This window comes from Pleurodeles waltl, chromosome 10, assembly GCF_031143425.1.
Source record: "Pleurodeles waltl isolate 20211129_DDA chromosome 10, aPleWal1.hap1.20221129, whole genome shotgun sequence".
Taxonomy (NCBI): domain Eukaryota; kingdom Metazoa; phylum Chordata; class Amphibia; order Caudata; family Salamandridae; genus Pleurodeles; species Pleurodeles waltl.
Window position 1 is genome coordinate 423477252 of NC_090449.1, and position 21816 is coordinate 423499067.

The 21816-nt window shown below is 47.8% G+C and overlaps 1 protein-coding gene across 3 annotated transcripts in view; it reads left to right on the forward strand.

Moving 5' to 3' along the window:
- CFAP70 (cilia and flagella associated protein 70) overlaps nucleotides 1–21816 on the forward strand; it is a 947035-nt gene that overhangs the window by 546654 nt on the left and 378565 nt on the right. For all 3 annotated transcript variants that reach the window (XM_069210675.1, XM_069210677.1, XM_069210678.1), the window contains one exon: nucleotides 18689–18804. In XM_069210675.1, coding sequence (XP_069066776.1) covers nucleotides 18689–18804 — 116 coding nt within the window. The remainder of the gene's footprint in view (nucleotides 1–18688; nucleotides 18805–21816) is intronic.

Here is a 21816-nt window from a genome sequence, read left to right on the forward strand (position 1 = left end):
CTACTATAATGGACGATGCAAAAGGCCCGAGGATCAACCCCCGAACTGCCGAAGATCTCTGACGAGGTCAAGCGGAGCTGCTCAAAGATCTGACACTAGAGGATGAGTGGGCTGAACGTCCCAAAGATCCCCTGGCGCGCGTGGGCGCACGGAGAGGGAGCAACTTCCAAAATGTGTATCTTTTGCATAATCTTGTTATCAAATGGAGGGGTTGCGACGCGAACGAGGGCGGGCATTACTTCTCAGTGTGGCGGGGGTGCACAAGCCTCGGGGGCGTCCACCAACAATCACAGACGTAGTCAGCGGTCCGGTGCGAGCTCCGCTAATAAGCCACATGGGACCGCTAAGTTACCACCACCATGGAAATCCAAACGGATACAGGTTTTTTCTTTTTATATTCACGAGTTAAGTAGTTTTATATTAGTAGACATGAGTGAGTGGGGTAAAGTTGGGGGGGTGGCAGTAGCAATCCAACAAAAATACACACTATAGAGCCGCCGCAAACAAGCAATCACTACTGGAACAAGCAGTCACACTTATCAGTGATATCAGAGGGGCAGCAAATTGGAAGTCCAGGGAGCAAGACTGAGGTAGTCGAATGGACCACCCTACACCTTCCCATGGCACCACAAATCAGTCGCAATAGTAATCAATATGATATAATGACATGGAATGTGAGGGGAATGGGCACAACAAATAAAAGATCCCGAATTCACGCACGCCTCAAGCGACTGGGAACGCACATCGCTATCCTCCAAGAGACACACTTACTTGAACCAGATTTGCAGGAAATACGCGCGAAGTGGGGCGGGCAGCTGATAGGTACAACATACTCTGCGTTCGCACGGGGGGTTCTGATATGGATTGCAGGAGGAGTCCCATACAACCAAACAGCACACAGAATAGACCCAGGTGGTAGATTTGTGGTGATGGAAGGTCAACTAGATGGTAGACAACTCTCGATAGTCGGTATATACGCTCCAAATGGAGGTACAGCTGGATTCTTGGGCAATCTCACAACGGCACTGCTAGCAAATCCATCGGCCCGGCCATTTGGGGCGGGGATTTTAATAGCATACCAGACATAACTTTGGATAGATCCAGCGCCCCAACGAACGCAGTAGCAAGGAAGAACATCATAACCCCACTGCAACATTGGGCCGGCGACATGAGGCTTCATGATATATGGCGCACAAAAAATCCCAGTCAGAGGGAATACTCATTTTACTCACCCCCACATAGAATACATACTAGAATAGACACAATGTGGGGCACGCAGGACATAGTCGCACTGGTAGTCGGAACGGAATACCTAGCGAAGACAATTTCGGATCACTCGCCGCTGAGGGTGTCACTGGACTGGGGCGGGGGTCGACGGGTGATCCCAGCTTGGCGCTTACAAGTAGATGCGCTGCAGGACCAGGCACTGGTAGACGTATTAAATACTACAATACGACAGTTCTGGGAAACAGATGACCTAACTGCAAACTCACGTGCCGTGGAATGGGATGCCCATAAAGCGGTGGTTAGAGGGCAGTGTATCACCACAAGTTGGGGAGTAAGGCGCACACTACATATCAAAATTGTTAAATTAGAAAAGGAACTAAGAAAAGCGGAAATAGCAGCTGCACGGGGAGAGTCCCCTTACTCAATACTACAAGCAGCCCGCATAAAATATAACGAAGTAGACAGTAGACTCCGCTGCCATGACTATAACTACTTCTTAACGTGTTTGCAAACCGAGGGCGACAGGTCGGGTAGAATGTTGGCCTGGTTACTACGAGAGGACAAACAACAATCTCCCATAAGTGCCATCCGGGTAGATGCACACACCACGGTTACCACACAGGCAGAGATAAATGGAAAGTTTAGAGACTACTATAATAACTTATATGCGAAGTACACCTCGTGTACGGCTACACAATTTGAATCCTTCTTGGGGGACACCCACCTGCCGCAAATATCTCAAGCACACAGGGACACCCTAGAAGCCCCTCTCACAATGGGTGAAATAGATCTAGCTTTAACGCAGAAGCCCAGGAATAAATCGCCGGGAACAGATGGCCTCCCAATAGAGTATTACTCTACATTCTCGCCCCGCCTGAAGCCCCAGCTACTGAAGGTGTTTGAGGAAGCTTGGACCACCGAACAGCTACCCCGTCCCAGGCAGAGGCCATGATAGTAGTACTCCCCAAACCGGGTCGGGACCCCACGGACGTAAAATCCTATAGACCACTCTCACTCCTGAACTTAGACTGTAAGATATTGGTTAAAATACTGGCTAATAGACTCGCCTCCATCATGCACACTCTAATACACGAAGACCAAAACGGTTTCATCCCAAAGAGGAACACCTTCTTAAATATCCGCAGGCTTCTGAGTGTAATGGGGGATTCCCCACCTGATGCATATGACGAAATAGTGCTGTCACTAGACATAGAAAAGGCGTTTGATACCCTGGAATGGGATTACCTCTTGACTACAATGAGACAGATGGGAATAGGCCCTAATTATGTGCGCTGGATCCGCACACTATACTCAAAACCACAAGCTAGAGTGAAGACGGGTGCAGTGATCTCCAACAGTGTCCCTATAACAAGGGGTACGAGACAGGGATGCCCCCTCTCCCCACTATTGTTTGCGATTACAATGGAGCCACTGGCGACTAAAGTGCGCTCTATGGCGGTCGAATGGGGACTAATCAGGGAAAAAACACACCACGTAATCTCGCTATATGCAGATGACGCACTTATATACATTCGGAAAGGCGCGGAAACGATACCCTCCATAATGTCACTCCTAGAGGAGTTTGGTAGGATATCTGGCCTAGCAGTAAACTGGGACAAATCGTGTGTGTTCCCACTGACCAGATGGCCACCAGGAAGACAGGAGGTGGCACCACACGGGCGCCGGAAATGCTGCTTTGAAACATTTAAATACTTGGGGGTTCACATATACCACAGCACAGACGACCTTAGAGACGGTAATCTGGGAAGAGCATTAACCTCCATAAAGGGCTCTTTACGTTTCTGGAATAAATTACCGCTCTCCCCACCGGGTAGGGTAGCGATCGCAAATATGCTGATCTTGCCCAGACTACTATATTACTTCACGGCACTCCCAATTGTCCTCCCACGTAGCTTTTTCAATAATCTGAATACAATACTGACACAGCTCATATGGGGGGGAGGCAGAGCACGGGTGGCACTACCCACACTGCAGCGCCCGGTGGACTCAGGTGGACTAGGTGCACCTAACTTTGAGCTTTATTATGCGGCGGCACACTTGCAATGGCTGCAACTGTGGCTCCATAGGCCGCTCTCAGCTGAGGCAGCATGGATACAGACTCAGTTAAAAGGAGTCCGCTTGCTAACATGGCTGTCAAACAAACACCCCAAAATGAGCCCACCAATGCATTACTAGCAGTGGCATATGCATGCTGGGGGAGGTATGTCCAGAAGGGACATGGAACACTTCCTTATACCCCACACATCCCGCTGGAGTGTCTCCTTGAGCAACAGAGTAGCGCATCGCACATTGCATTGGTGTGGTCGGAGCCGGGAATACGTCTGGTAAGTGATTGTTTTGAAGATGGTAAACTAATGCCATTTGAGGCCATACAGGCCCTCACAGAGGTGAGCCCGGGTCAATTCCTATCATACCACACTATATGCCATGCAATCAAGAAAGCATGGGTAATGGGGGCCCAAGAGCCAGAGACGTCCCTCACAATACACCATATGTTACAGGATGACGCCCAAACTAAAGCAATTTCTAACCTATATAAAATACTTACCAAGCCCTCAGAACCTCATTTAGAGAGGGCTAGGGAGAGATGGAACTAGGTCCTCCCCACCCTGATCCTCCAAGAAGACTGGTCGAAAGCATTGCTACACGCCCGGGGGGGTATCAAGGAACCCCAGATTCCGTTACACCCAGTTCAACTTTATACATCAGACCTATCTCTCACCGGCCAGGCTGAAACGCATGTTCCCCGACACAGCACCGACATGCCCTAGATGCATGGAAGCAGCTGCTCACTTCTATCATATGGTCTGGGAATGCCCACGGGTGCAATTAGAATGGAACAGGATAGTGAAGTCGCTATCAGACTGGACGGGCCTAGAACTGGAAGCAGACCCTAGATCTTGCTTATTGGGAGTGAGGACAAGAACAAAAAAGCACAGACACCTACACAAATTTATAGACTTAGCCTTCGTGATGTATAAAAGGCTTATAGCAATGCACTGGAAAGCACCAAACGCCCCAGACCAGAAATCCTGGCACTCCCTCACATTGCGATGGGCCCGCACGGAACAACAGGTTCTTATAAAACTGACACGAGAAGGTCAAACACACACTGGGTGCGACACCTGGGGAACAATGGTATCTAAACTCGAAGCAAAAAATGACGACAAACCTCCATGAAGGGGACTACACAACACTTAACCTGCATACGCCAGAAGCCTAACTAATCACAACAGCACAGTACATGACCAAAACAAGAAAACGTCCTAGGGGTACACATCCTCACTCCTCCCAAACGGGACCACCCCGAGCGAGCATACAATCATAGGAGCACGAGTAAAGACACCTGGAAAGCAGGCACACCTATTACCTACCTTCTACAAAGGCAAGAAAGCACACCTAGGTCCCCCACAGGAGTGAGTTCATAAACAGTAGGCGTCTCACAGTAATTAAAAAGGGAGCCTCTCTGATTTCTAGTACAAGCGCAATTATATAAGCCTTGCAGCAGGAATATTAACATTGTTTGTAATAATGGCTAGTTATGTGTGTAAATGGGGGGGTTAACTGTTCAAACGAAAGATCAAACAGATAACTGTGATTCTGCAAGTGTATTTGACAAATGCATGTACTATATATCTGTTATATAAAAACAATAAAAAAAATATTAAAAAATAAATAAAAAATATGGACTCCGCTGACATCATATCCAGTGGACGACATTGATACAGAGTTGCGCAATGGCCTATTCTGACGCGCAGACATGCTATGGGAATAGGCTTGTCCCTGGGGAAGATTCTAAAGTAAGGAATCTACAGCTACATCCTGTCTGTACCAGATAATGTGTTACCAAACTTGTTCTTCACTCTCCCAGATCTGTGTTTCCTGGTTCTCAGAAGGTACCCTGTAAAGACGTTCATAAGTAAGGCTGTGTGTTCGAAGATGGCCTCTCTGAAAGGTCATCCCAAACCTTTTGCCTTCCTCCACTTCTTTTTCTGAGCTCATTTTTGGTGGCTTTAGGTCTCTGGACACTTTACCATTGCTAACCAGTGCTAAGGTGCATGTGCTCTCTCCCTAAAAACATGGTAACATTGGCTCATACCCAATGGGCATATCTAATTTACCTGTTAGTCCCTAGTAAGGTGCACTACATGTGCCCAGGGCCTGTAAATTAAATGCTACTGGTGGGCCTGCAGCACTGATTGTGCCACCCACACAAGTAGTCCTTTAACCATGTCCCAGGCTTGCAGGCCTGTGTATGAAGTTGCACTGCCACTTTGACTTGGAATTTAAAACTACTTGCCAAGCCCTAAACCCCCCTTTTCCACATATGTCACCCTTAAGCTACGCACTGTGTAACCCGTAGGGCAGGGTACTATGTAGGTAAAAGGCAGAGCATGTACCTATGTGTTTTACATGTCCTGGTAGTGAAAAACCCATAAATATGTTTTCCTCTAATGTGAGGCCCGCTCCTCTCACAGAGTAGGATTAGAACTGCCCTCACATACTTTTGAGTGGAAGATTCTGATCTGAAAGGACTGTCCCTTTCATGGTTAGTATGACCTGAATGGTAATAGAAAATCCTGCTCAATGGTGAAGTTGGATTTAATTTTACTATGTTAGAAATGCCACTTTTAGAAAGTGGCCATTTCTCTGCACTTACTGCCATCTGTGCCTTACATCCTGTCTTCAGTCCACGTCTGGTCTGTGCTGGTTGGCAGCTCCTCTTATGCATTCCACCCAGACAGCCATAAACACAGGACATTCAGTCACATCTGCATTCATCTGCACACTGAATGGATCTCCCTGGGCAGGGAGGGTGTAGGGGCTCTCAGTTACATTTCAAAGGCCAGTGGCTTGCCCTCACTCAAAGGATTGACAACCCCCCACAGGGATTCTGGCAGACAGGACTGGTTCGAAAGGGGAACTTGTGCACTTCAAAACCACTCTTTGAAGTTTTCCCCACTTCAAAAGCATTTTTGGTTAAATAAGCTGGGCCTCTGACCCTACCACATCAGACACTTCTGGATCTACACCTGCACTCTGTCAGAGGAACTGCCTGGCTTCCCAAAGGACTCATCAGGACTGCTTTGCTGAGAAGGACTTCTGCCCTGCTTGTTGCCCTGCTGGCCTCTGACTTTGCTGGAAGGACTCTGCCTTCCCCAAAAGTGCTCTACAAGGGCTAGAGCTTGCCTCCTGTTCTGGAGTCTCAGGGACAGGAAAGACTTCATCGACTAGCTTTTAGCTAGTTTTCTGACTTCAGCGATGCTAGGAACAACTTCAGTGACGCCGGCACAGACACCACAGCCTGCTCTTGCTCCGTGGGCATTGCTGCACGCAACGACTGCAGCCTGCAACGCAAGTCTGACATTGCTGTGACACCTCTGACATCCCGCAGTGTAATCGCGACACTGCGAAGCAGACTCATCACATCTTGACCGACTGGATTCTTCGACCCCGCAGGGCCACAAGGAACCAACACCTCGCTACCGACGCCGCACCAGCTCCCCCTACAACCGGACAGACCTGACGCTTCACCTCCTCTGCCTCACAGTACGGAACCAACAACTCACCTCCCCGGATGCAGTAAGGGACTTATGCCGCACTGGTTCCAGTGGCCCTTCATCTCCACAATTCTGTGCAGCGTCTTTTTATCTTTGTTTTCAAAGGTACTGTACCTGGGAGTCTGTGTGACTCCGTGACCAACACCTGGCCTGTGGTGTCGGATTTTTGGAAACGACTCTGTCAATGACGCTGTGATAGCCCGTCTTGTAGCTATTCAGTTTCTAAGCGTTTTAGTGGGATTTCATCTTTAAAAATTCTTAACTTTGCTTGTATACATTGGATTTTTACAGTTTTTACCTTATTTTATTCAGATAAATATTATCTATTTGTCTAAACCTCTGTGGTGTTTTCTCTGTGTTACTGTATGAGTTATTGTACAATACTTTACAAATTGCCTTCTAAATTAAGCCTAACTGCTCTGTGCCAAACTACTGGAGGGTGAGCCCAGGATACATTGGATTGTTTTGTGGCTTACCCTGACTAGGATTGTGGTCCCTACTTCGACAGGTGTGTATACCTCTGCCAACTAGAGATCCAATTTCTAACACTGTGAAGCTTTGAAATAAAGGCAAGTTGATGAGTCCTGAAAATTTAGAAGATTATTTGAGGCCTTTATGGGCTTTTGTGTACTGAGTCTATCTTCATTTGTGAGTTTAATTGTTCAGTTTGATTATCTTATAATGTGCTGCATAGTGCCTCCAACAGCCTCTGGGATGGCCCTGGACATAAGACCCACAGTGGTAGCGGGATGCCATGCTCAGCTGATACAGAGGCCTTGCATTGATTAATCCCTCTAAAGAATTACCCTACTAATTGGACTGGTGTGCAGCTGAGGGCCCAATCAAATCTGACATCCTACTTTGCGAAGTGTGATGCTGAGTTGCACCTGATATCCACATGCCCTGTTAAATAAATGTACTGTACTGGGGGTTCTGGCGTTGCTGGTGAGGGCCGCTCTGGGGGCTTTGGAACTGCATGGTGAACCATAACATTGCTGGGATACCCCAAGGCCCACTGCAGAGAAGAGCCTGGCATTGCCCTGGAGATTCAAACAGTTGGAGGGTGGCACTTAAGTGGTCATTACAACCTCGGCGGTCTTTTTACAAGACTGCCGAGGGACCGCTGTGCGGAAGACCACCAATAGTGGCGGTTTGCCGCTCAGCGTATTATGACTGTTGGCTGCTCTCCGTCCTTTTTAGGACGGAGAGCCGCCAACAGCCATACTGGCGGGCGGCGGGGAAGTGGAGGTTGCCCCACCGCCACGCCAACAGAACACCGCCCAGCGAATCACGTCCTGTGATTCGGCGCGGCAGTGTTCTGTTGGCGGTGTGGTGTCTGCGGAGCAGCCCCCATGGCTCCCGTCCCCTCCCGGAGGATCAACGGAACAAGTAAGTCGATCGTCCGTTAGGGGAAGGGGGTGGGGGGGTGTTGTGTGGGTACATGGGGGTGTGCGTCTGTGTATGTAGAGGGGGTGTGTGAGTGCCTGTATGCTTGCGGGTGTGTTGCGTGTTTTGGGAATGAGTGCATGTATGTCTGTATGTATGTCTGTATAGATGTGTGCGTGTATGTCTGTATATGGGTGTGCATGTATGACTGAGTGTGTGGATGTAGGCATGTATGTTGGTGGTGCCTGCGTGCATGTCGTGTGTGTGTGAGTTATGTGATGTTGGGGGGTCGGGGTGGGGAGGGGGGCCCTGCCACCTTTGGGGGGTGGCAGGGGTGGTGGGAGGTGTAGGGGAGGGAGTCGGGGTGGGGAGTGGGGTAGACCCCTACCAGTGCCAAGGAAGGAATTCCCTGGCACTGATAGTGCTTACCGCCATGGATTTCATGGCGGTTCCTACAGCTGGAAATCCACGGCGGTAAGCCGGGTCAAAATACCCGCGGCGGTATTGTGACGGCCGCCGGGCTGGAGACCCAGGTCTCCAGCCTGGCGGGCGGAACGGAGAAGCGGCGGATGACCATGGCGGTAATAATAACGCCTGTTGGCGGTCTTACCGCCGCTTCTCCGCCTTCCGCCAGGGTCATAATGACCCCCATTGTGACAGCTACCTGAGCCACACGCTCCTACTGCTATGTGTTGGCTGTATAGCTTGTTTGTGTTGTCTCCCGTATTACTCTCTTAATACACTTACGGTTGCGGTTGAGACGGAACCACAATGAATGTGCAAAGTTCAAAACGCACATCATAATACCCTGGTGCACTGCCCTCCCCTGAAGAAATGTGCCCCCCTGGGAACATCAGTGGTGCAGGGGAGGTCCTGGTTCTGACGTTCTCCCAGGTGCTTTCTGCAAATTATGTATACTCTGTCCATAACTGCAATGTTGTTACACCTACCCCTTACACACCACCTTCTCCTGATGATACCCGAGGCTGTGTAGGGCTGACAGCTTCTAGTAACAACCATTGGTCCCATGTGAGAGGCCCTAGTAAAACTGCTCTACTTTGATCCGCCCCCACATAGTTGAGGTGCCTTGAAGGCCCCTGTCTTCATGATGGGTAATGGATCCAAGCCAGTGCAAACCAACAAAACTGTCAACTACACCTGCACATTACAGCCGGTCGAAGGAGGATGGCGAACAGGTCCCAAAGGAGCATATTGACGGGTTCAGTGAGCCTGGACCTATCTCTGGCGGACTTGATGGTGGCAATCTAAGACTCCCGAGCCGAGATGATCAACAAGATAAACGCAGTCGGCATACACGTAAACTTGCTTCAGATGGACCTCCGAAAGCTATCACACTGAGTAGCCATTACAGAACAGACAGTTGACACCTTACAGCAAGATGTCTGCAATCTGCGCACCACGGTCTCTGACTTCCAGAAACTGACTGATCGCCTGGATGAACGTATAGAGGATGCTGAGGGGAGATCACAGAAGAATAACCTGTACTTTGTGGGCTGTCCAGAAAGAGGGAATCACTACATCCCTACTCCCGAAAAGACTATCTAAGTTCCACCTGGTTGAAAGGGCCCAGAGAGCACTCGCTCCCACGCCTAAACCTGGAGCCCCTCCAAGAGCAATTATTGCCCACCTGTTTAACTTTTGAGACAATGACGCCAATCTTCAATACGTCTATATAATGGGTCACTTACTGTTTCAACGGAATCCTATCTCTAGCTTTCCTGACTATACACAGAAACTGCAGGAGCAGAGAAAATCTTTAATATCCATTACAAAGCATATCTGAAACTTGAATTTGAAATACAGCCTGCTTTTTTCAGACAGGCTGTGAGTCCAACATGAACGGACAATGCTGCTCTTTTTTTTTGTTTTGTAGAGGCCAGTGAAGGGTTAGACACCCTGGTGCAGTCCTCTGGCCAGAGTGCGAAAAGTTAGAAATGTGCCCCTCAAGCACACAGAAACAATCAGTCTACCCCCTGAGGCAGAAGGATGGCGGAGGAGCCTTAATGATGGTCAACAATCAGACAAGATTGTGGTTTGTTCAGATGGCATGCTCTGGGCTATGGATGTAGTCCTAGACTCTAGAGACTCTTTTTGAAGATGTTGCAGTAACCCTGGCAAGGTTAGTGACAGCACAGGCATGGGATGATTCCAAGTGTTTACACAATTATCTGTATGGACAATGGGGAGCCCAGAAACAAACATCTGTCACAGTGGCTACAATAGTCCCCGTTTCTGAGCCCACTGGAACTGTTTCTACTTGCCTGGTAATTTGCTCGGGAATAACAATCATTATTGAACTGTAAACAGGGGGTAGGGTAGATGAAGACTCATCGTACATTTGACTTGTTCACTTTGCAGTACTATTATATTGACGGGTAGCCGTAGGGAAGAGGGGTTTAGACATGGTGAGGGAGCTTGAGTTTGTTCTGTCATGCACCCTCTCCTGAGTCCTCACCTCTAACACATCATAGAGTTTAACTATATTTATTATTTTTGATTTCTTCTGCTTTTTCTTTTTAGGAAATGGGCGGACGTGGCTTTTCCTCAACTGAGGTGTTGGTGGTGGTGGGGGGGGGGGGATGTTTCTAGCACAACTACCCAAGGGGAGGAGGGTTGTTTGGTAAAAGTTTAGTTTTTAACATTTTGCAATGTTGGTACTTGCAAGCAGCTCTTGTTCACTACAAAAATAGCTACGGCTCTTGGATCAGACTTTTAGAGGTTTGCCTGATGCAAGGCCGTTTCACTCAGAGGGAGGGGTAGAATTACCACTAGACACAAATGACAGAGCATGTCATTAAGCTTATGTCATGGAACGCCCGATGTATCGCCTAGCTTGAAAAGTGTAGGAGGATCCATGCATCTGAAACACTAGAAGATGTCAATAGCATTCCTACAGGAAACTCACACATGGAAGACTGTGTACCCTGCCTCCAACGGCACTGGAGAGGGCAACTATATGCCACCTCATACTCTGGCTACGTCCGAGGAGTATTGATTTGGGTGGCTCCAGGGGTACCCTTTCTTCATCTGGGCCATTTCATTGATCTGGAGGATTGATACATTGTATTATATGGCACCCTAGAAGGCTGAAAAGTCTGTTTAGTCAATGGTTATGCAACTAATAATGACTGTCCTGACTTCTATACCACGGTCGCAATGCCTTCCTTGCCCTGTCTTGCCACTTACACTATATTGACGTGCCACTGTGATTGCGTCCTGGCCGTCGAGTTAAATCAAGACCCTCCCAAACTGCATACTAAGCCCCATCTGACTGATGCTTTACGGGACATAATGAGCAAACTACGCCTGTTTGATATCTGGAGAGATAGACACCCCCAAGAGAAACAGAACTCCAGCTATAGTCCTACTGCAGGACCCATAGTCGTCTGGACTTTTGATTGGTCTATGGTGACGTATTACAAATAGTTACCCGAATCCGTTACGTCACCAGATATCTGTCAGACCATTCCTCTTTCCTTTTGTCTTTTGGAAAGAGGTGAAGGCAACGGGCGATACCTCTCTAGCACCTTTGGGAGGAGGCATTGATGGATCCCCCATTTGAGGTCACGGTCTCCAACACATTAATGCAGTAATTTCGTGAGAATTGGAGAACATCAGGGAGTAGGACCATGGACTGGGAGGCAATGAAATTGGTTCTTCTGTGGGGGAGGGTCTCAAGATGATAGATGGGATCAAACGTCAATTAGAAAGGTATATTCAGGCATTTGAGTGAGAACTGTGAGATTTAGTAAGTGTGCTTCCCACACACCCGACAGACTGGAGGATTGGCGGGAGGCCTGTAAGGCTCTTTTAGATGCTTGGCGGAGGCTTGAAGAACACATGTATACAGCATACCACCAAAGACTCCATGCAAAGGAAATAAAACTGGGGCGATGCTGGACCACCTGATCAAACAGGAGAACCCCCAGAACCCAATTTTAACTGCAAGATCAGGCAAGACACATAGGGGGTCATTACGACCTTGCCGCCCGCCAAGATCTGACCGCCGCCCGCACCGTGGCCATTTGGAGATCCCCGCTGGGCCGGCGGGCGGAAACCTGGTTTCCGCCCGCCGGCCCAGCGGGGTTCAGAGCCGCAACATAGGAGCCGGCTCCAAATGGAGCCGGCGGTGTTTCGGCCGTGCGACGGGTGCAGTTGCACCCGTCGCACTTTTCACTGTCTGCACAGCAGACAGTGAAAAGCCGCATGGGGCCCTGTCAGAGGGCCCCTGCACTGCCCATGCCAGTGGCATGGCCAGTGGCATGGGCAGTGCAGGGGACCCCAGGGAGCCCCCACGACTCCCGTACCGCCAGCCTTTTCCTGGCGGTACAGACCGCCAGAAAAAGGCTGGCGGTTGGGGAGTCGTAATCCCCTGGGCATCGCTGCAAGCAGCGCTGCCCTGGCGGATTACATCCGCCGGAGCCATAGTGGCGGTAATGGCCTGTTGGCGGTGCTCCCGGCGTTTTGGCCCTGCGGTTGTAATACCGCCAGAGTCATAATGGCCACCATAGTCTGCACGCAATGGGCCATTAACAATGTTTTTATGTCCCATTTGAACAACATCTATGCTAGACAGGAAATATGCCAGCTGAGTGAACTTGCGGACTACCTGGTGCAGATCCCGCTACCAAGCCTTACCTCTAAGGAATCCAATGCAGTGGAGAGTTTTTTCACATGTGAGGAGATTCTCGCTGCAATCTGCGCCTTAAAATTGGCAAAAACGCCCGGTAGCGATGGCCTTTCCCACCGAGTTCTACTGCAGATATGCGGATACATTGTCAAGTAAACTCCTAGTAGTTTATGAGGAGGCTCTCCAAAGGGGCAGCCTCCTGCCCACGCTGTGTGAGGCCTTGATAGTAATAATCCAAAAGCCTGGTAAGGACCTGACGATGGCCTCTGTGTACAGACCTATTTTCTTTTTAAATGTCGGTTAAACTCCTCAGTAGTGTATTAGCAGTCCGCGTCCTCCCGTTTGTCCTACATATGGATCAATCGGATTCATCCCAAAGAGAAGTACGCTGCACAAGCTGAGACAGCTTTCCCATGTCTATCATGCTTCTCAGCACCTTGAAGACGAGGTGGCCTTAGCACTGTTAAGTATCGAACAAGCATTCAACTCCTTCAGATGGCCATACCTCTGGCATGTGCTGAGGAAAGTAGGGCTAGGCCTTAAATTTGTACAGTGGGTACAGCTGTTACATATGGACCCATGTGCACACGTGTGCTCAGGGAGGGAGGTCTCAGTGGTGTTTAGCCTGTATGGATGAACCAGGCAGGGGTGCCCTCTGTCCCTGCTTGTATTTGCGCTAGTGATTGAGCCGCTGGTGGAGAAGTTGCACAGAATGATGGGAGGTCTGGGGGATTACTGTTGAACATACCACTCATGTGGTCTTCCTTTATGCAGATGATGCCCTGATACATCTCAGGCAATCAACATACTCTGTAACCATACTTCTGCAAGTGATGCAGGAGTTTCGGGGATTCTCTGAGCTTCAGATGAATCCTACAAAATCCCCCTGAGTCTACTGGCCGGAAAGTCAGTTGAGGGACTTAATGGCTGTTGGACTCCCGATGTCTGCTATGTGGGAATCTGTTTGGCTCCCACTAAAGAAACATTCTTGGAGCTCAATATTGGAAGAGTGAAGGGACTGTGTACACCTGTGCAGATCTGGAGGGATTCACCTCTCTCCCTCATGGGTCGTATTGCTCTTGTGAAAATGGTAATGCTCCCCATATGTCTCTATGTGCTCTGAGGCACGCTATATGCAATCCTCAGTCAGTACTTCAGGGCGATTTATTCAATTATTGTTGATCTGCTGTGGGCTAATAAATGGAAACATATTAGGCTCTCCACTCTGAAGCAGCCATGGAGCCTAGTCGGCCCGGAGGTCCCCCAACATAGATCTCTATTATATGGCGGCACACTTACAAGATGCAAATAATTGGCTTGATTCCGGGGATTCATGGGAGAAGGCCCTTCGGAAGTGCTCTCATGCGGACAATACGTTTCCTTTTTTGTTGATGTGTGGGTCTCTGGTTTCTCCTGGTACACCGTATGTGCATAAATAAGTGTCTGAGATATGGGAGGGAGCGGTCAAATGGGTGATCCGGTGTGAGCCATATGCCCCAGACCTGCTGCTTTGGATTCTACAGCTGTTTCATAAAGTAGCCGAGTCCATGTCAGTACAGAAGTGGAAGTATGGCGGGTGTGATACGTTAGGGGACTTGTACCACAAGGGACGTTTCATCCCTCGAGATGAAGCCATGGTGTCGTTTACCCTCAGTACGGGTCAATATCTACAATATGCTAAAACCTCTGCTACAGCTCGATAAATCTGGCCCACCTTTCCGTATGCTCTCCCAAGTTCCAACACTCAGGTAACACTACTGGAGCTGGCAGGGGGAAGCGGGCTGACCTCGGATCTCTATAGGGCACTGCATAACGACCTACCGGGGACGCCCTCCAAGTCCAGAATAAATGGGCAGAAACACTACATGGACTAGTGACGTGTAAGAGAGTGGCTGCACATACATGAAGGGGTTCGCACTACCAGCTTCAATGCTAGATTCAAATTAGTCCAATATAACTAGATTCACCAAACATACCTCTCCTGAGAAACACTGCATATGATTTACCCTGCCCGGTAAGAGGCCTGCCCATGGTGCTGATTCCCGACTGTAGACTTTATACATATGGTCTGGACTTGCACAGTCCTGTCTCCTTATTGGCAAGCGATACTGGACAATTTGAACAGAGCCACTGGGTGGCATATACAATTGGACATAAGACAGATATTATTGGGACTGATCCCCTCCCCCTTCCAACAGAAAGCTTAGTAGAAAGTTTGTTCTCCTGGGTTTGATCTTGGCAAAACGGTGAATAGACATTAAGTGGATGAGTGCAGAGCTCCATCGATATATGGACTGTCCCAGTGGGGTCTCCGGGTGGGCATTACCTAATGAAATTTGCCCCACCCCTTCTCCCAGGAAAAATAATTAAAGATATTATCGTAGCGTTATTATCATTTTATTTTTTTCTTTCCCCACAATCGAGTGGGGCGACACTCCTCCGCCTTAGGAGCCGCCCATGCTTATTGTAATAATGTGTATTCTACTATCAGGGAAGATCTGCACAAGATGAAGGGGGGAGGTAATTGAATAAGTTGATAAAGTCTTATTGTTGGAGCATTTACACTGTTTTTTGCATTGCTGTTGATGCTCAGCCATAAGGTCATATGTTTTTTTTCGTAACCACAATAAAGAGCCTTAAAAAACGTGATGGTAGAAGTATCAATGAGAAGAAGAAGTTACTTACCTTCTGTAACTCTCTTTCAGTTGGATACTCTAACTATAGATTCTCCACCCGGGTCTTTAGTGCCTGTACTGTACCAGTTACCTGGGCCGTTGGTATCCAGTGGAAGCCTGAAGCTGCTGTAGCTTGAGAGCTGACTAGAAAGGCGTGAGGATGGGCGCGGTTTCTGTGGAAAGCAAAAGCTTCATTTGGCAGCTGTATTTATGCTTATCACGTGAGGAGAGCTAGAAACTTGCTCAAAGGAAAGAGAACTGAAAGACAATCCTGGGACCTCAGGCACGGCACAATTAGACACTGCCCTGTTACCTCGGGATTTACACACACACCCTCAGCCACCCCAAACTATCTCAAGCTTATGACTGTATGTGAGGTATGGGGTCCCGGGGTCCCTTTAAGGTATTTGACTGGGGGTGCCTATCATATTGAGTTACCCCACAGACTGTTACCCACGTTTCTCGCCTATACATTGATGACGAAACACGCCATACAGGCAACAGCATCTGGAAGTCCTACATCCATCTTTTTTCTTTGAAATATGCATCGTTCTTGTTAAGCAGCCGTTCCTGTTTCGAAAAATATTTTGGATAAACATCTCGAAAAAGGGCAATGGCACCCCTCTACATTTTCGCAGAATATTTATGACCGGTGCGTGGAAGGCAACATTGATCTTATTTATATTATGTTTTGTGTCCAACGTATTCTTTATAATGTGTTTCTCATTTTTGAAACCTCTCCTTAACAGCTGTTGTACGGAATGGGAAGAAAGTTTTGTAATTTTTCATGAAGGCAAATACGATGATGAGGGAAACACAATATCGTACGTGCAGTATCGACCTGTAGACAGCAGTACTAGCGAAGCCACAGTATCAACTACTATTATATCGTCAGAATAATAGATGTGGAGTTAAGAATTCTCAATTTACACTTCCCTGTGTGTATTTACGCCATGGTAGGCGATCTTGTGGAGTTGATATTGGTCAATACTGGTGAATCTCGATATTGGACACACAAAAGGTAGTGGACGGAATGCTTGCATTTTGTCTAACCACTGGCAATCGCCTGGGATAGCATTCCAGCCCACCATTCTTTTGCACATCATACCAATTCATAATAGGCCCAGCCATATGCAAATCAGAGTTGGTCCTGCTACAATAGGAACAGTTCAGCCTGAACTGCCAAGTCAGGTCCTTGTTGAACCGGAAGACGAGCAACCCAAGACCAGTCTCAGCCTGTTCGGGCCTCTTGAATCTGGTGCAGCTTGGTTTTAGTGGCACATTGAGCACAGGACCAACGTGACATACAGTTGGCCACTTAGGGCGAAAGGTGATTGGCAGAATGCTTTTGGATTTAGGCTAGCAATCTCTAAGGGTGGCAATCCAACCCAATGATAGGTTGGAACGCTACCTGAGAGATTGTCAGCCAGCCAGGGCCAGACTGGCAGTAGTACGCATCGGGCGTTTCACCAGGAGGCTGGAAGGATGGGGCCGGTTTTGCAGCTGTGCTGCAATATCTACCCCCTGTCACAAAAGCAGCCGTGCCCCCCACCAGCCCCGGGGAATTGCCCGACAATATTGCCAGGGCTGCTTTGGGTTCCCAGTCCGGCTCTGCAGACAGCATTCCACCTCATTTTATATGCTTGAATCTCCATATTGAGCTATGGAACCGATACAACTGTGCTGTGTGTGAAACTATAATCAAATATCTGAGTGACTGTAATGTTTTAATCATTAAAGACACTTCATAAATTTTCGAATAATAATGGTTTCGTTTGTAAAGTCTGTTGATCTGCGATTAGTTTGTAATGACGTTCCTAGCTATATTTCCAAATGTTGTCTACTTGATAAAAGAGAATTAACATGCAAATATTTGTTACTATTTATAAAGGTAAATGTGTGATTATGTATACATTCAGTTAAGAGTGTATCTTATCTCAAATTGCTTGAATTAATCTTATTATAATTAATTTGTGTGTGGTTAAGCCATTATTTTGCACATTTTACCAGTGAAAACGAGACATCTGAATAACATGCTTATTTTTTGCTGTCACTTCTTGTTACTTGTCACTCTCTCCTATATTCCTCTTTTTTGTGCTTCACGCCATTTTGGCACATCGTTCCCACCATTTTTCTTGTATTCTTCCACCATATTCCTCCTACCCTCATCTTTGTTGCTCACCTACTCCTCGGAAACTCCCCTGCCTTCTATTCCTTTGTTCCTATCCACGGCTGTGGTGTACCCCACCTCAATTCCTCCTGTGCTTTCATATCCTACACCTACTGTGCTTCTAACGAACCCCAAACCCCACTTTCTTTTGTCCCCCAATTGGGTTCTGTACATCTCCTAATCGTATCCCTTTTTCTGTATATGCTGCACATTTCCCTGTGTTTCTTTCCTCTTTCTCCTTTGGTCCAAACCCTTTTCTCATCGTGTATTCTTCACTATTTATGTGTTCTGCGATGTGTGCTCCTTCTACCACGTTCTCCTGTATTCTTCATAATCTTCTCCTGATTTCATTACCTTCTTTTTCGCCTATATTCTTTCTCATGGCTGTATTCCTGTATTTCTATCTGTGTCCTCTTATTCTGCTTTGATTGTGTTCACCCATTCCTTCCTCTACTCCCTGCCTCACTGATGTTCTGTACTGCACGCATAATCTCTTTCTATGTGTTTACCTCTGGAACTTTCTCCAATTTGCTTACTTTCTGGACATCCATTTGTCTTCTTATTTGCTCCATATTCTCCTCTCTGTGTTCCTCCATCCCCTTCTAAATACTTACCTCATTTATCTCTTTTCTCGTGTTAATTCCTCCACCACTTACCCTCATACCTCTTCCACCAATTTCCTTCTATTTCCATCATCTTATTCTGCGTACTTACCTCTTCTATCTTCATACCTCATGTGTCCTTAACAATTGTTTTTCTTTCTGACATCTTTTTTGCTCTATCCCCTCGTGTTCTTCACCTCTTTTCATCCTATTTTTCTCTTTTCCCACATGACTACTTGTCTCTTTTGCTTTTCACACACTTCACGTTTTCATTACCACATTTTTCTACTGTCTTTCTTAATATTTTTGGTTTCTACTTGATTTATGAATTCCTCTGTCTTCTAATCTGCTTCCCACCTCCTTCTCTTGATCCTGAATCTCTCATCACTCCTTAGTGTGCTTCTGTGCGGTATCCTATCTGTCTTACAGGAGCACTATGCAGAAGCTGAGATTTTGTTGGAGAATGCCACCTACATCGGTCCAGCCAGCATTGTCGCTTGGACTCTCCTTGGTATGAAGTCACTTTTGGTCTTGCACATCTTTCCTTTCTATTTTCCAAGTTGCTTTTCCCACTTGTGTGTTTTCCATAACTCCAATAGAACCCCACAATAACTGAGTTTTCCACATCACTCCTATGGAGGACATTCTCACCATTAACTGAACCTTACGGGATCCACGCAGAATCCTCGGTGTACCATGTTTTGACAATGACATGATCAATAAACTACTTCCCAAGGTTTTCATGTTACCCCTGTATTATCCATATATGTATATTCACCCAAAAACCGAAAGGTTACAGGGACGTTATAGTTAGGCTCAGATTTAATTTGTACAAAACCATTCACATATAGCAGTAATAGTTACAGTTATCTTAAGCAGCTATAACTCGTGCCTTAAGGTAACTATAACTCGCTGAATCGCCATGCACAGTTTTCTCATCAGTAATTTTACAGCAAATGTTGCAGTGATATTATGAAGGATGTCATAGAAGATGTAATGACTGGTTTGTAGTGGGTACAGAAGGTACTTACACTTTAAACCAGGTCTAGTTATCCCTTACTAGTGAAATGTAGTCAGTGTCTAGAAGCCAGGCTGTCTAGGGGTAGCTGTAGCTGAGCAGCCAAGGCTGAACTAGGAGACATGCAAAGCTCTTGCAATACCATTGTAGTCACACAGTACTCACACAAATTAAAGAATATACTCAGTGTTACAAAAATAAAGGTACTTTATTTTGATGACACAAATGCCAAAAATACCTTAGAGAATATACTCCCTTTGGAGGTAAGTAATATACACAATATATACACTAGTATCCAAAAACAGGTAAGTAAACAGTCAGAAAAGAGTGCAAATAGTGAAAATCACAATAGGTTACAGTGGGCCTAGGCGGAACACAAACCATATACTAAAATATTGGAATACGAAAGTCGGTTTCCCACCTAGACAAGTGTAATGTGTGTAGAGGGGCGCTGGGAGTGTAATAAACCACCAAAGGTAAATAATAGAACCCACCCCAGAGCCCAGGAAAACAGGAGTAAATCACAATACGTTTCCTGAAACACACAAGAAGTCGTGATAGAAGATTATGCAAGAACCGGAAGAGACTGCGAGACACCAACAATGTGTTCCTGGACATGAAGGCCTAAGGAAGAAGGGGACCAAGTCCAAGAAGCACTGGAGAGTCCAGGGAGAACAGGAGCCTCTGCTAACCCGGATGAAGGTGCAAAAGAAGAACCACCGGTGAGAATACAAAGTCAGTACTGCACCCAAGAAGACAGATGCGGGTTCCTGGTTTGTGAAGAAGATGTCCCACGGTGGATGGATGATTGCAGTCTGGTTTGCATTGCTGGATTCCGCCAACAAGCCTTGGCACATGCAAAACCAGTGGTTGGCAGAAGATGGCGCCGCCCGGGACCAGAAGGGACCTGGTGGCCTCTACCCAGGAGGGGGCTCTCAGAAACTCAGAGAGCCCTAAGAAGACCAGGCAGCATGCACAGGAATCCCACAGCACGGGGACAAAGAAGGTGCAAATGGAGGCCCACGCAGCACAACACAAAGGGATCCCATGCTGCCAGAGAACCACTCAGGAAGCTGTTCGTCACAGGAGGGAGTGCTGGGGGCCTAAGCTGTGCTGTGCATGAAGAACTTCTTGGAAGGTTGCACACAAGCTTTGCAACTGAAAGTCACGTGGTGTACGGGGGTACTGTCTTGCGTGGGGAGGCAAGCTCTTACCTCCACCAAAGTTGAACAGCTGGACCTTGGGACTGTCAGGGTCACTTTAGTCCACCACCCGTGTTGCTGGATCTGCGCTCTTCCTCTTGAGAGAGACCCACTCTACCGGTCGTCGCAGCACAGATGTGCCTTTTGAAGCAGGGAAGTGACTCCGTCACTCCACGGGAGATTCCTACGGTTCTTCTTGTGCAGGCTGAAGACAGACAGTCCTCGGAGGATGCAAGACCTGGAAACTGTTGCAGTTGCTGGCGGGAGCTGAAGGTACAGTGTTGCAGAAGTCATCTTTGCTTTTTTGTTGCAGTTTATAGAGTTCATGGGGGGATTCAGCTGCGGTTCTGTAGGTAGAAAATGAAGTAAAGGATGCAGAGGATTCCTGCTGGAGTCTTGCAATCCGAATCTGAAGAACCACCCAAGAGAGAGACCCTAAATAGCCCTGAAAGGGGGATTGGTCCCCTGACCAGGTAAACACCTATCAGGGAGGGCTCAGACGTCACCTGCTGGGACTGGCCACTCAGATGCTCCCAGAGTGCCCCGCCACCTTTCAATCCAAGATGACAAAACCCAGGGACACTTTGGAGGAGCTCTGGGCACCACCCCTGGGGTGGTGATGCACAGGGGAGCGGTCACTCTCGTTTCCTTTGTCCAGTTTCTTACCTGAGCAGGGACTGGGGGTCCCTGAACTGGTGTAGTATGGATTATGCAAGGAGTGCAAGATCTGTGCTCTTCAAAGCATTTTCAAGAGGCTTTGGGAGGCTACCCCTCCCATGCCTGTCACACGTATTTCCAAAGGGAGAGGGTGTAACACCCCTCTCCCAAAGGAAACCCTTTGTTCTGCCTTCCTGGGCTTGAGCTGCTCTAGCAAAATGAGGGCAGAAACCTGTCTGTGAGGTGGCAGCAGCTGGGGCTGCCTGTAAAACCTCAGAAGGCTGGATTGGCAGTACTGGGGTTTCTCTGTTGAGCTCCCAGAGTGCATGGGATTGTACAACCAATACTAGAATCAGTATTGGGGTACAATTCCCAGTTGTTGGACACCTTACATGGCCATATTCGGAGTTACCATTGTGAAGCTGGACATAGGTATTGACCTGTGTCCAGTGCATGTGTAAAATGGCATCCTGGCACTCACGAAGTCCGGGAAAATGGTCCTGGATGACAGGTGGGGGGCATCTCTGCTAGTGCAGGTGTGCCCTCACAGAGAGATACTTTGTACCCAGCCTTCAGGTTTGGAAGGCCTGACATATAGGTGGCTTATAAGTGACCTGGTGCAGTGAAAATGGCTCTGAAAGGGTGC